General features: G+C 55.2%; 1 protein-coding gene across 2 annotated transcripts in view; it reads right to left on the bottom strand.

The window, feature by feature from the left end:
* Positions 1-771: 771 nt before the first annotated feature.
* The window catches only part of MAP2K3 (mitogen-activated protein kinase kinase 3), a 30,059-nt gene continuing 16,783 nt past the window's right edge, over positions 772-14,047 (bottom strand). For both annotated transcript variants that reach the window (XM_012461785.3, XM_012461787.3), the window contains exons 6-12: positions 12,912-13,028; positions 11,946-11,997; positions 10,631-10,758; positions 10,061-10,138; positions 3,369-3,508; positions 2,433-2,478; positions 772-1,830 (exon numbers count right to left, since the gene is read on the bottom strand). In XM_012461785.3, coding sequence (XP_012317208.1) covers positions 1,747-1,830; positions 2,433-2,478; positions 3,369-3,508; positions 10,061-10,138; positions 10,631-10,758; positions 11,946-11,997; positions 12,912-13,028 — 645 coding nt within the window. In that variant the 3' untranslated portion in view covers positions 772-1,746. The remainder of the gene's footprint in view (positions 1,831-2,432; positions 2,479-3,368; positions 3,509-10,060; positions 10,139-10,630; positions 10,759-11,945; positions 11,998-12,911; positions 13,029-14,047) is intronic.

The following is a 14,047-nucleotide window of genomic DNA, read 5'->3' as shown; positions in this document are numbered from 1 at the left end:
TCTGGGGGTACGCTGGGTCCGGTATGCCAAGCTGTTGGAGTCCCTGGGTCCTGACTGGTCCCCATGAGGGGGTTATCTGAGACTGATGAACAACCAAGGTGGACCCAAGTCCTTCAGGCCATCAGCTGAACTTCCAAATCCAAAGGTACCAAAGCCAAGCACACTCCGCTTACGTGAACAAATTCCCTGCTGCCCGGCCATGCTGCTAGTGTCACGCTGTCAGAGGGGACCCTGCATGGGCACCTTCATCAAGCTGTCCCCACTTCCCTCGGAGCCTTCTCCGGAGCCCACCACCTGTCCCCTAGTCTGTTCTTCTGTCTCATAAGCTGTGTGGCTTTGGGCAAGTGATATCAGCTCTCTGGGTCTGTTTTCCCATCTGTAAATTGGAGGTCACGTAACCTCCATGAGGACGCCGTGTCCAGTCGAGGTACAGTGCCTGGGGTGCTCGCCACTCTGTGCTTCTGGCTGTCATCACTGCTCCAGGACAGTGGGATGGGTGGCCGCCACCGGGGGACTGGGCCTGCATGTTTGCTGCTCTTTCCAGCGTCAATACAGGGCCTGGTGCCTGGACGGTCACAGGATGTCACCTTGTCACAGCCCTCTGGAGGCCTCTGTGTCCTTAGATGTAGGAGGGCCTGGTGGGTCGGCAGCCCTCCCTCCCCTGAGCACGCCACCCTGGCCCTAGCCCAGAGGCAGGGGTCCCTGGAGGCACCACAACCTTCCCCGAGCGAGAGGGGGGCTCACAGGTGTCATACATAGTCTCACACAACCTTTAGTCCTTTTCTTTTTTTAATTAAAACAGCAACCAGGTACCTGCCCCAACCCATCAGGAAAGGACCTGGGATGGGCAGTCCTTTTTTCAAAAAAATATATTTTCTTTTTTTAAAACACCACCAAAGCAAATCCATAGCCCCTGTGGAGCCGGTCCTCAAGGAGAGTGAGCTGGAAGGCTCCCCCTGCACTTCTCTGAGCAGAGACTTGGGCCCCTCCCACTAGACCCCAGCCGGAACAGAGGGTGAGGCTCTGCCTGCTGGTGCCTTAGGGGATGGGGGAGAAGTGATCAGCTCCAAACCATGCAAGAAAAACAAGCCAAACCCAGAAAGCAAAAGAAAAAAATCAACAGAGGATAAATTAAAAAAAAATGAAAAGGTGAAATGACACCAATAAAGGTGGCAGGTAGGACTGGGTGACCCAGTGTGCCCCGAAGAGGCCCTGTTCGCCCGTGCCGGGGGAAGGCCTTGGGCGGCTCATGGCATCTCCCCCATGGGATTCTTGGGGGATTCACATAGCTCATCCCCACTTGTGGGCCTCGCACCAAAGCCAGGATAGAGGTGTGGCCACCCTGGGCCAAAGTGTGCAAAGTCCATTCAGTCGAGAGTAAAAAAATATACAACTTGGGTGGCATCCAGGCTGGGCAAGGCACCTGCTGAGCAAGGGGCAGCAGCATCCAAAGGGGCATCCAGGCCCCGGCAGTCCAGGGTCTCAGCAACTGGAGACGGTCCTCAGAGCAGCAGGGAGAGAGAGGCACTTCGGGGCCGATAAGGGCCTGGCTGGAGGTCCCGGTGGTCTGCTTCTTTGGCACTTGGGACAAACGGCTGGCTGCAGAGCCAAGTGGGAGCAGCCCCCTCGGTTCCTCCTGGATGCCCTGGGCCAGGATGGCAGTAGCTTATGGTGCAGGTGAGCACTGCCCCTGCAGATGGGGCTGTGGGGCTCGGGAGGGCCGGAGTGGGGTCCGAGGCCCAGCCCCTATGAGTCTTCTCCCAGGATCTCCTTCACGAAGGCAGCAATGTCCGTCTTCTTCGTTTTGTGCAAAGTGAAGAAGGGGTGCACCTGGGGGTGACAGAAGGCACACTCACCATGGAGGGGGTAGTGGGAGGGGGAGGTGCCCACTCCTCCCCAACCAGCCCCAGCCCAAGTGTTCCTCCTGCCTGGCAAAATCCTACTCATCCTTCTAGGACCTCCACCCCTGGGAGGTCCTCCATGACTGTCACAGATGGTGTTCGTGGCTCCTCTTCAGCTCTCGTGATCACTCTCCAGCCACACTAACCTCCCTTTCCCCCACACATCAGGCCTCTGCCCATGCTGGACCTTCTGCTTGGGACAGCCTCTCCATCGCCAGATAACCCTTATTCATCCTTCCAGGCTCAGTTCAAATGGCACCTCCTCCATGAAGCCTTCTCTGATGCCACCCTTGGCCCCTCTGCCCCATTCTGTCACACATTGCCTGTGCACCCTTCCCAGAGCCTGGTGTGAAGGAAGGAGGGAGGAGGAAGCCAGGTATGCAGAAGCAAACAAATGAATGAGCACCTAAAGGAGTCAACGTGGGTCCAGAGGAGCTGCCCATCTGTATGCAGAACGCAGCCCTCTCCTGAGCCCACCCAGCCACCGGCCAGCCCTGAAGAGCAGGGCAGGCACCTCCTGCCCACACTCACCATCAGCTCCAGGTAGCTCATCCGCTCTGCGGGGTTCTTCCTCAGGCTAGAAGAGAACGGTGCAGCTACAGCCAGGCTGGCAGGGAGGAAGGAAGCCCAGCCCCTGAAGGCCAACCAAGCCATCCCAGGATTGCCCCAGGCCTGGGGGACATGTGCGCCCAGGGAAGAAGGGACGGGACCATCCAGGGTTTCTCCCAGGGTGGAGGGGCAAACTAGAGGCTTGCAGCAAGTTTCTCTGGCTTAGGGTCCTGGTTTTCTTGTCTCCTTAGTGACCCAGGAATTTCCGTATCAACACCAAAACAGGACTCTCCAGTGCTCTGCCTCACAATCATATGCTTGGTATCCTCAATCAGGAGAGAAAACTCCTTAGCATGGGTCCTGGGACAGGTTAGTCCCCATTAAAGGGGCCAGACTGCCCAGGGACTCTGTCGGGCTCCTCTGTTGCTGATGACGACGGTCAACAAGTACCGGGACCCTGGGTGTGAGCCACGGTACCCGGCCGCTTCTTCCTTACCGAGTTCTTGCTCTATTTAATTACGGTCAGAGAAGTTGGTCTGTATGACTTTGCCCTTTTCCTTATTCCCTCTGTAATCTCAAACATGATTTTTATAAGGCTCCTGTGGGGCATTCTTTAATTTGGTTCAAAGTTCTAGATATCAATAAAAGCAAACTTGTTTTCTGTGTTCAAATCTTCCATATACTTTTCTTTTTCATCCTATCTGATCTGTCACTTCTGGAAGAACTGCATTAAAACCTCCCGCCGGGACCACAGTTTTATCCAACGCTCCTCACGCTCCAGCTGTTTCTGCCTTACATAGTTTGATGCCGTGTCATCTTGGGGGCTATCTGCTAAAGGAAAAAGGAATAGGGCCTAGGAAGATGCTGGGATCGGGTCAGGGAGGGCACTGACAGGCGCCCAGCACACCCCGGACTCACCACTGCGCAGTGAAGTCCACAAACTCAGGGGAGAAACGGTCAGCTGGGAGCTGGGGGGACGGCTCCTCCACCACCTGCTTCAGCTGCTGAAACGGGGTCCCCCAGGACTCGTAAGGGAATCGTAGGATGGCCATCTCAATCTGCAGCAGGGACGGGGGGTCAGAGGCCCTGGACCCAGATACACCCACGCTCTGTACCCGGGAGCCAGGGTTGGGGGCTCTCGCCCACCCTGGCACCAGAGCGAGGCCTCAAGTCTGCACACCTGAGCTCCCTACCACATCCCAGCAGAGCAAAGGTGAAAGCCAGGGACGGCAGCTCTTAGCTCCCCTGACCCAGCCAGCAGGATCCAGTTCAGAAAGCGGATCCAGCGCACGCCGGGACTGGTGAGACCATCGTTGGGTTTTCAAACAACCTGAATTCTGAAGATTTTACAAAACAGTGCAGGTTCCAGCTGCTCTGGAAAAATCTGAGGAGCTGGTAACCTCGGGCTGCAGCCCCCTGAGCCAGGTGGGCAGGTCCCGGTGGTCACAGCCACTCCCCTCCCTAACATGTGGCCATCTTGGACTTCAGCATCTGCCGTCATTTATTTGGGCTGCTGTTTTCACAGAGGAAGCACACGAGAAGTGAGACACACACACACACACACACACACACACACACAAACACACACACACAGCTCTCCCCAAGGCCGTGGACAGAGTGTGAGACCACGAGACTGCTTCGCCTCTGCACCCACAGGCTGGCGGGGAGCCGGAGCCTGCAGCCTCATCTTCTGCGGGGTCCCGGCACTGTTTCCCGCCTAGACAGGTGGCCTGTGTGGCCACATGTGCCCTGCTGGAGTCGGACTTCCTGTGGGTGACATCGAGCTGATGGGTCTCTGTACTCGCTCCAAACTCCCAGCCCTGTGCCCTGCCTGTGGTCAGCAGGAAGTCATCATGGAAGGGATGGGTTAGCTAGCGTACAACCAACACTGGGCTCCAACCATGATGACTGGATGGAAAAAACAAGTCATGTCAGCCCTGGCCCCGGCCTGGAAGAACAGAGAATTCTGAGGCTCCAGCATGAGGCCCCTTGCTGACGGTCATCGTCCCAAGATGAACGGAAAAGACCTCAGCACAAACACGTGGCGCTGGAAACTGGAGCCCAAACGGGACCCTAAGGACTGTGCTGAGAACGTGCCTCCCATCAGGCTAGAGGCCCTTTCCAGCCCAGACACACACACACACACATGCACGGCCCACTGTGCATGTGTGCATGTGTGCATGCGTGTTTGAGAGACAAAACCGTACCAATTCAGGGAGCTTTTCTCTTAAAACTTTCAGTGACTCTAATCCGTAGAGCAAGGAGCCCACATGAGCTGCAGGAGAAGGACCAGCAGCCATGACAGTTTCTTAACTGCAAAAGCAGAAGTGTCCAAACCCTCAACCTCGCACTCCTTTAATTTTTCTAAAGAGCTCAAAAAATGAAAAACAAAAACAAAAAGCCTCCAGGCACAAAGATGTGCCATATGGTGTTATCTGCCAGATGTTTAGAAGCAGCCTGAATGTCCAGCGCCAGGGGCCAGCCCCACCACAGGGCTGAGATCCAGCCAGGACTGCAGGCGCACCCCTGTGACTCCCCAGCGACAACACTTAAGGGCCAGCGCTCAGTCAGCACTCACTCCCGCCCTGGCACGACCCCTCCCTGTTCTGGGTGATTGGCATTGGCGTCCTGAGGCTGTGCAGCTAGTGGGAAAAAGCCAACACCAAGAGGGCTCTGGGGCCGTTGCAGGATCGGGGGAGGCCAAGACTGGGGCCCCGCCCAGGAGACTCTCCCGACTGTTTCACCAGCCACTCCCCCAGGATGGTGGAGAGTTTCAAAAGGAAGGAAAATATCAGGAACAAGGGAAACACCCCACATCAGCAGACAGGGTGAGTGCAGGGCCGATGGTTATGGGGTCTTTGGAAGGGATACATACATGGGTCTTTGGAAGGGATACATACATATATATATATCCATTATATATATATGGATACATATAATAAAAATACAATATTTATGCTATAGTGCAGAATGTTGGCATTGCAATGGGGTAAGAGGTGTATCTAGGTAGAATAACTACAGTCATTCTCCCCTTACTTTGCCTTTGTATTTTTATGTTAGCTTTCCACTACTTTGGTAACTTGTGGCAGAAAAAACTAACGCGTGCCTAAAGTGGCCACCTCCACCTCTCCCTGGGTACACCCGCCGATCCTCCATCAAGCTGGGAGCATTCCCTGCCCTTGAACCTGGGCTGGCCTGTGACTGGCTGACTGACACAATAAGGCAGAAGCAATGCTGTGCCAGTTCCAGGCCTAGCACTTCAGAGGACTTCCTTTTGGATGCCTGCCACCACAAAAGAACTCCAAGTATGCTGACACTGCCACACTCTGAAGCCCAGGGAGCAGGCCAGTGTGAGTAAGTGGCATGGAGAGGCCACGCAGAGGAGGCCGGGGATTGTGAGGCCGTCTTGGGCCTTCCAGCCCAGCCCGGCCCAGCCAGTGCCAGGTGCAGCAGAAGAGCCATCCAGCTGAGCCTAGCCACAATGGCTGAAACATGGGAAATAAGAAACTGCTGTTGGTTTGGGTCACTAGGTTCTGCGGTGGTTTGCTATGTAACACTTGATAACTGAAATATGCACTTAGCACATACTTGTCCAAGTTCTACAAGGTCACTAGCCATGTTGGGTCCAACAGTGATGATGGACAGACAGGTAGAAGGGAGACAGGGAGGTGGGGAAGGGACATATGTGTGTGTGTGTGTGTGTGAGGTGGTCATGAGGGGGGACTCTAATTTCCAACCAGTTCTGTGCAGTCTAAATACAGCGAGAACTTGTCCTTTTTAGCTAACTTAGAACTTGGAAAACTGTTATATTCAAAGAATATTCCTCTCCACCTAAAAAAAAAAAAGTTTAATTGAAAAATTACATGTCATCAGACTGGGGGCAGTGGCTCACACCTGTAACCCCAACACTTTGGGAGGCCAAGGGGGGCAGATCACCTGAGGCCAGGAGTTTTGAGACCAGCCTGACCAACACGCAGAAACCTTGTCTCTACTAAAAATACAAAATTACCCGGGCAAGGTGGTGCATGCCTGTAATCCCAGCTACTCGGGAGGCTGAAGCAGGAGAATCGCTTAAACCCAGGAGGCAGAGGTTGCAGTGAGGCGAGATAGCACCATTGCACTCCAGCCTGGGCAACAAGAGCGAAACTCTGTCTCAAAAAAAAAAGAAAAATTACATGTCACCAATTAAAGAAAATTGAAGGCATTGCCCAGTCCCACCTCTCTGACAAAATTATTTCAACTTTGTGTCTTTCCTAGTCACTGTCTACAGATACACTGTTTATAAAGTCACAGCCACAGGCTGGACACAGTGGCTCAAGGCCAGGCCTGGTGGCTCATGCCTGTAATCCCAACACTTTGGGAGGCCGAGCCTGGCGGATCACCTGAGGTCAAGAGTTTCGAGACCAGCCTGGCCAACATGGCGAAACCCTGTGTCTACTAAAAATACAAAATTAGCTGGGCATGATGGCCAGCACCTGTAATCCCAGTTACTCAGGAAAATCGCTTGAACCTGGGAGGTGGAGGTTGCAGTGAGCTGAGATCATGCCACTGTACTCCAGCCTGGTCAACAGAATGAGACGTTGTCTCAAAAAAAAAAAAAAAAAAAAGGCCCGATGTGGTGGCTCACACTTGTAATCCCAGCACTTTGGGAGGCCGAGGCAGGTGGATCACCTGAAGTCAGGACTTTGAGACTATCCTGACCAACAGGGCAAAACCCCGTCTCTTGTAAAAATACAAAAATTAACTGGGTGTGGTGGCTCACACCTGCAATCCCAGCCACTGGGGAGGCTGAGGCAGGAGAATCATTTGAACCCAGGAGGCGGAGGTTGCAGGGAGCTGAGATCGTGCCATTGCACTCCAGCCTGGACGACAGAGTGAGAATCTGCCTCAAAAAAAAAAAAAAATTAGCCAGGCGTAGTGGCACAAGCCTGTAATCTCAGTTACTCAGGAGGTTGAGGTAGGAGAATCACTTGAACCCAGGAGGCAGAGGTTGCAGTGAGCTGAGATCACGCCACTGCATTCCAGCCTGGGTGACAAGAGTGAGAATCTGTCTCAAAAAAATAAAAATAAAAAGTACATAAATAAAGTGACAGCCACATGACGATGATAACAATGGTAGCAGCAACATCAGTAAAACCCAAAACACCAGCGTCAACTCTGTACCCACCAGACACCTCTCTGTCCTCGCTCCCAACCCTCCCTCCCTCTCCACTGACCTAGCCACGCAGGCACACAGCAGGTGTAGCCCCACCTCAGGGCCTTTGCACCTGCACCCCCTGGGTCACCGTGCCCTCAGGTCAGCAGAGTCCTCCCTTGCAGAGGCCTCCGCATTGCTACAGTCGCCTTCCACGTCTCCCCAGAGCCACCCCCACCTGCTCCACTCTTCTCCACCCCTGGGGCATAAAAAGAAATTTATTTGGTCTTTGTTCCTGGAACAGAGCTCCTAAAACCCTTGGAATTTCCTGAGTGACAGGAGTAGCTTTTGTTATCCACAAGGAGCCTGAGTTTATGCCAATGAGGTGACTCAGGGTGAGATGCCTAGACGGCCTCAGGATGGGGGCTGCTCCCCAGAAAGTCCAGGTGATTAGAGAGTGTGGGAACTTTCACTCACCCGGCAGCCTCTGAGAGGAGAAGGGGCTGGAGACTGTGGTCTATAAAAACTTGCAGTGGGTGCGATAGCTCAGGCCTATAATCCCAACACAGTGGGAGGTTGAGGCAGGCAGATTGCTTGAGCCCAGGAGTTCAAGACCAGCCTGGGCAACACAGTGAGACTCCTTCTCTACAAAACATTAAAAAACTAGCTGGGTGTCGGGGCACACACCTGTAGTTCCAGCTACTCAGGAGACTGAGGTGGGAGGATTGCTTGAGCCTAGGAGTTAGAGGCTGCAGTAAGCCATGATCACACCACTGCACTCCAAACTGAGGGACAGAGTGAGACTCTCTCTCAAAAAAAAGAAAACTCTCCATATGAGGCTGGGCGCAGTGGCTCCTGCCTGTAATCCCAGCACACTGGGAGGCTGAAGGCAGGCAGATCACTTGAGGTCAGGAGTTCAAGACCAGCCTGGCCAACATGGCAAAAGCCTATTTCTACTAAAAATACAAAAATTAGGTGGGCATGGTGGTGCCTGTAATCCCAGCTACTCAGGAGGCTGAGGCACAAGAATCACTTGACCCAGGAGGCAGAGGTTATAGTGAGCCGAGACTGTGCCACTGCACTCCAGCCTGGGTGACAAAGTGAGACTCTGTCTCAAAAACAACAACAAAACTCCATGAGCTTGGGGAGCCTGTAGGTTGGCAAGCACAGAGAGGTGCCAGGAGGGCGGCAGGCCCCGAGAGGGCATGGCAGCTTTGCACCCCACACTCACTCCCCTTCCCCCAACACTCTCTTCCATCTGGCTGGTCCTGAGTTATTTCCTTTCTGATAAGCCAGTAAACACAAGTAAAGTGTTTTCCTGAGTTTTGTGAGCCATCCTAGGAAATTATCAAACCTTAGGAGAGGGTCATGGGGACCCCCAATTTGTAGCTGGTCAGTCAGTAGTATGGGAAGCCTGCTACTTCCAACTGGTGTGTGATGTGGGGGCAGTCTGGTGGAACAGAGCCCTCACCTATGGGGTCTGTGTGAACTCCAGGTAGCATCAGAACCAAACAGAACTTCAGGACAGTGGGTGGGTGTCTGGAGAATCTGAGAACAGGTTGCTGGTGTTGGAAAATACCCTACATCTTACTACATCTTACTGATTTTGTCTGACGGCCTCACACCCAACACCAAATAGTCAAAGGGACTGGGGCAAGCAAATGTCCTGGGCCAGGCTTCCCTGCGCAGGAAGGAGCTGATGCCCAGGACACTCCATTGATCCCAAACAACCCAGCTGGCCAAGGCCACCAGCCTGAGCCCTACCTGCAGATGGCATCATCCTTCCAAGCATCTCCTGTACAACTTCCAGGCCCTGGTTAGGGACACACCCCGGTGGTCTTCCCAGCCCTCCAATCCACTGTCCACATGGGAGCCAGAGTGGGCTCACCCACACCTTGACCTGAGCCCCAGCACGGAAGGCATGGGGGTTCTGCCAGGTAATTCTAGAGGCAACTGCTCTGGGCCCACCCCTACACCTGGGCTTCTACCACACCTACCCTCACCCTACTCAAGCCAGGGGTGCCTTTGGCCTCCACAAGCCCAGGACTGACAGCCCACCCACCCCTCCTACCACCCCACAGCAATGTACCAGGATGCCACTCACAGAAAAGCTTCTGCTATGAAATATTTTTGAAAAGATTTTTACCATCTTGCTTTTGCAAGATTTACATACCAGCAAATCACATAATTTGGGATTGGCTGTGATTTCTCAACAAGCACCAAGAACTCCGGAGAAGTTGCATGGTCACTGTGTCACAGAGTGCCCAGGACTTCATGATGTCTGACCCTGACCCTAGGATGTTCCCTTAAATAAATGGTAATTTCTGATGGCACATTTTCTTCTTAGATTTTGAGGCCAATACTTTTTTCTAGGACCTAAACTATGTGATGAGTTCCCTAAAAGCTCAGGGCCCCAGGCACGGCCCCACCCCACCCCACCCGACCACCAAGGGCAGGTCCTGGCCCCACACAGTACCATGGTGATGCCCAGACTCCAGACATCAGACTTGACATTGTAGCCCTTCTGGTTCAGCTCCGGGTTGATCCTCTCGGGCTGCAGGAGGGAGCAGTGAGGCATGAACACCCACCCCCGGCAAGCTCCCGTGTCCAAGCCCTGCCTCCCCATCCCAAAACTGAGTGCTCAGCTTTGCCCACCTGCCCATGTGACAGGGGAGGAAACTGAGGCTAGGAGGGCCTGGGTCATGCTTAGAAAGCTTACTCCTTGCCTTGAGCTGCCCCTGCCCAGGAGCAGGCCCCACTAAGGCCCTCCTGACAATGGGGTGGGGCAGGACCTGCACAGCCCACCAGTCTCCTCCACAGAGGTACATGTAGCTTACCACCCAACTGGGGCACTATGGGGGGCAGTTAACCACAGGGTACAGAAGGGCTGCCCCTGTACACCAAGACACAGGTAGCCCCATTATGGCAGGAAACAGTGTGGGGAGGTTCTGCCCGGCGGACAGAGGGCACGGCCAGGGTGGCCAATCTGGACAGATCTCTCCCTGCCCCATCCTCTCCTGAGCCTGGGGGCTCGGGGACCACTCACGGCCATGTAGGGCTTGCAGCCGGCATCCATCGTCTTGGCCACAGAGTCCACCAAGTAGCCACTGATGCCAAAGTCGCACATCTTCACATGGCCCTCCTTGTTGATAAGGACGTTGGAGGGCTTCACATCTGCCAGGGTGGGACATGCCTTACTCAGCCACATCTGTGGACCATGACTGGAGGCAGGTGTCATGCTCTGCACAGCTGCACCTCCCTCCCTGGACCAAAGCCCCTCCTGTGCCCTCACCCAAACCCCAGTGGGCAGGTTCCACCAGGGTCCCAAGGGTTGGGCCAGGGAACTGAGGCTGCAGGAGGCGCCAGGCCAGTTGACAGTTATACTCAGTCCTCAGGGCACAGCCAGGACGTGCCCAGCCCAGCCCAGCCCAGCCCAGCCACTGTGGGGAAGGCAGGACTCCAGGTGCTTTGCTGGGGGCGCCATGCCTGCATCCACCCTCCAGATGCGAGGTCCAGTGAAAGCCTGGCTTGTGTGGGTACTCCCAGAGGGCAGCAGGGTCAGTTACAGCCTGGGAGGCAGGATCTGCATGCCTGGACCTGGAGTCCCCATAGACCAGCATGGGCGACCAGCCCGGCAGTGATTCTCCACGCAAATGCACACAGGACACTCGCATCCCCGTGCCCTCCATGAGGATGTGTTAAAGATGGAAATGCACAGAAAAAGGAACAGAAGGTTCCGTACCAAATGTCAACCACAGTGACCCATGGGTGGGGGCTGGGATGGGCACCCAGTGGTCAATGGAAACTAAGCCTAATTCATTTTTTGAAAAGTAGTAAATCTGGAAAAACAGACATGCACTCAGCAGCAAAAAGGAACAAACCGAGACCACAGCAGACTCGGCTGGGTCCAGGAACATCAAGCTAGTAAGGCTGATGTTCCAGAAAGGGCAAAACCCACCCACCGTAGGGAAACCAGACTTTCGGCTGCCTTAGGCACATGGGGGGATGGCAGGGAGGGGCCTGAGAGAACGTTCTGGGCTGGGTGAGGGAAACGTCCTGGAGCTTGGAGGGAGGTGTTTGTGTGGGTGTGAACGTAATCGTGTGCACTCTGCTGGAGTTTCACGATTTATAAACTGTACGTCAGAACAGAACCCGGTCCACCTTGCCCAGGACAGAGGTCAAGCCAGTCCTTGCTACGAGCACCAGCAAACCTGAGCAGGTGGACCACATCGGGCATGTCACAACCTATCACCTCTCTGAGCCTTAGATGCTCATCACAGAAACAGGGAAACGTCCACCCGCCTTGGCCTGGGACCCCTCCCGTTGGCCACACCGTGCCTGGGTGGCTGCAGGGCACTGACCTCTGTGGATCACCGACAGCTTGCTGTGCAGATGCTCCAGGGCCCGCACGATCTGGCAGTGGGGTGGGGAGGGGGGAAGAGACAGGGCTTCTGTTATTCCTGGTCACGTCGATGACAGAGCAGTAAGACCCGGTCCGTATCCACCTGCCTCCTGCTCCCGCTGCACAGGCTAGGCACCTCCTCACCCCAGCCTCCTGCCCTGTGCTGGTATTTCCCCAGCATCCCAACAATCCTGGTGCAGACACACTTGGCCTCCTGCCTCCTCTCACCCTCCCGGGCTCACCTCCCAGGGGCCATCATCACTGCCTGCCAGGCTTTTCTTGGCAGCTCTTAGCAGCCTGCTTCCCTACCCCATCTCCCCTCCCATGGCAGGGCCAACATTCTAGCAGCTTGGAGCCATTTCCCTTGGGAAGGGTGAGTGGGGAGCCTGACGCAGGGGTACATTGTAAATGTTTCCAGATGCAGTGAGGATTGAACCAATGTCACTGGTTCTATTTTCCTTTTTCCTTTGGCCACTGGGATGCTCAAGCCCAGTGCTGCTGCCCTCCCTCAGGGACTTTTTAGACTCGAAAAGTGCACATTTTGGATGGATGCTAACCTTTTTTCCCCAACTTAGCTTGTACCTCTGTGAGCTGCCCCAGGGCATTTTTAGTATGACGCTGTTGTAAATACTAAATTCCTTTTTTTAAAAATGGTCTGGAACTCAAGAGTCAGACTCAATGGCTCAGACACCCAGATCTGCCAAATCCGTGGGGCTCCTGGACCCCACAAGCTGAGGTCTCCTAAGTAGGAAGACTCTGGTCTGGGTAGAGGAGGAGGGTCTATGCAGGGCCGCTGCCCAGGTTCAGGGGGCACACTGATGCCCAGCTCTGCCCAAGACACCAGCATCAGGCAGGCTCTATGCCTGCTGGCAGGGCTGGGCCTCTGCCTATGCACCTGGGACCCCCAGCCCACCGGGCCACTCACAGACACAGCAATCTCCCCGAGGATGTCCTCTGGAATTGTCATGCCTTTCTCCAGCACCTTCCGGTAGAACTTGTCCAGGGATGTGTCCATGAGCTCCATGCAGATCCACACATCTCCCTGTGGGTGACACCCAGAGCTCAGCCAGGCTGCCGGGCTGCCCGTGTCTGCACCACCTGCATGGCCTGCCCCAGCACCAGCCCCCACCCGCTCCTCGACATGTGCCCACCCACTGAGCCACAGTTCACCAAGGTCCCAGCCCCCCCACCAACTTGCCTCTGCCCGCTTCTCCCTAACCTCTCCCCACCTCCCCACTGCCAGGTTCAGGCGCTAGCCTCCTCCATCTGATCCAATTCCAGGTGTGTCCAGGGAGGAGGGATTAGCACACAGCCTTGCTGGGTCCCTCCACTGGAGCTTCAGAATGCACCTGCACAAGCTCCATGGCAAGAGCCAGCTGATCCTGGCAGATGGCTCCCTGCCTGCAAAAACCTGCTCCCTCTTCCCCAGTGAACTCCTGTGGACCCTCCTGATAGGAAGGTTGGGAGATGCACAGGGCACACCCGCAGGCTGCAGGGGCCCCATCAGCTAGGAGCTGGCAGAGAGGATGCTGAGCTCTTCATGAGTGAAGAGTGAGGTCAGGTGAGGCCACCCTGACCTTGCCCCAATTGCCCGACTCAGACGCCCTGACCTTACCACAGCTCCTTGAGGGCAAGTGAGCAGTATGAGCCCAGCACCGCCCAGGATCCTGGTCTCCCTGCTCACCCACACCCACCCGGCTTGGCGGAAGGCAGCTCCATCACCCTTCCAGCCTCAGTCGCTCTCTCAGCACACACCCCACCCTGTCCACAGACCCAAAACCCAGAATCCAGATCACACACCTCCATGGCCGCTGCCTGCTCGGGCACCCCACGCCCCGTATGCCATGGGGATGCAAATGGTCACACAGGCAGAACTGAGTGCAGCCAAATGCCAGGCCCCAGGCCATATCATTTAACCTCTTTGTCAACTTTAGGAGGCAGCCACAACTACCCGCCTCATCTGATAGATGAGGAAACTGAGGCACCGAACCAGAAAGTAACAGCCAGGAGACAGGGGAGCCTGGTGGCCTGGCAGGGCCAGTGCCCCTGGGAGATGTGCCA

The sequence above is a fragment of the Aotus nancymaae genome, unplaced genomic scaffold (assembly GCF_030222135.1).
Source record: "Aotus nancymaae isolate 86718 unplaced genomic scaffold, 86718_ANA_hifiasm-v0.15.2.pri h1tg000018l, whole genome shotgun sequence".
NCBI lineage: Eukaryota > Metazoa > Chordata > Mammalia > Primates > Aotidae > Aotus > Aotus nancymaae.
The sequence above is the reverse complement of the archived record's forward strand: the minus strand, read 5'-3'. Positions and strand labels throughout refer to the sequence as shown.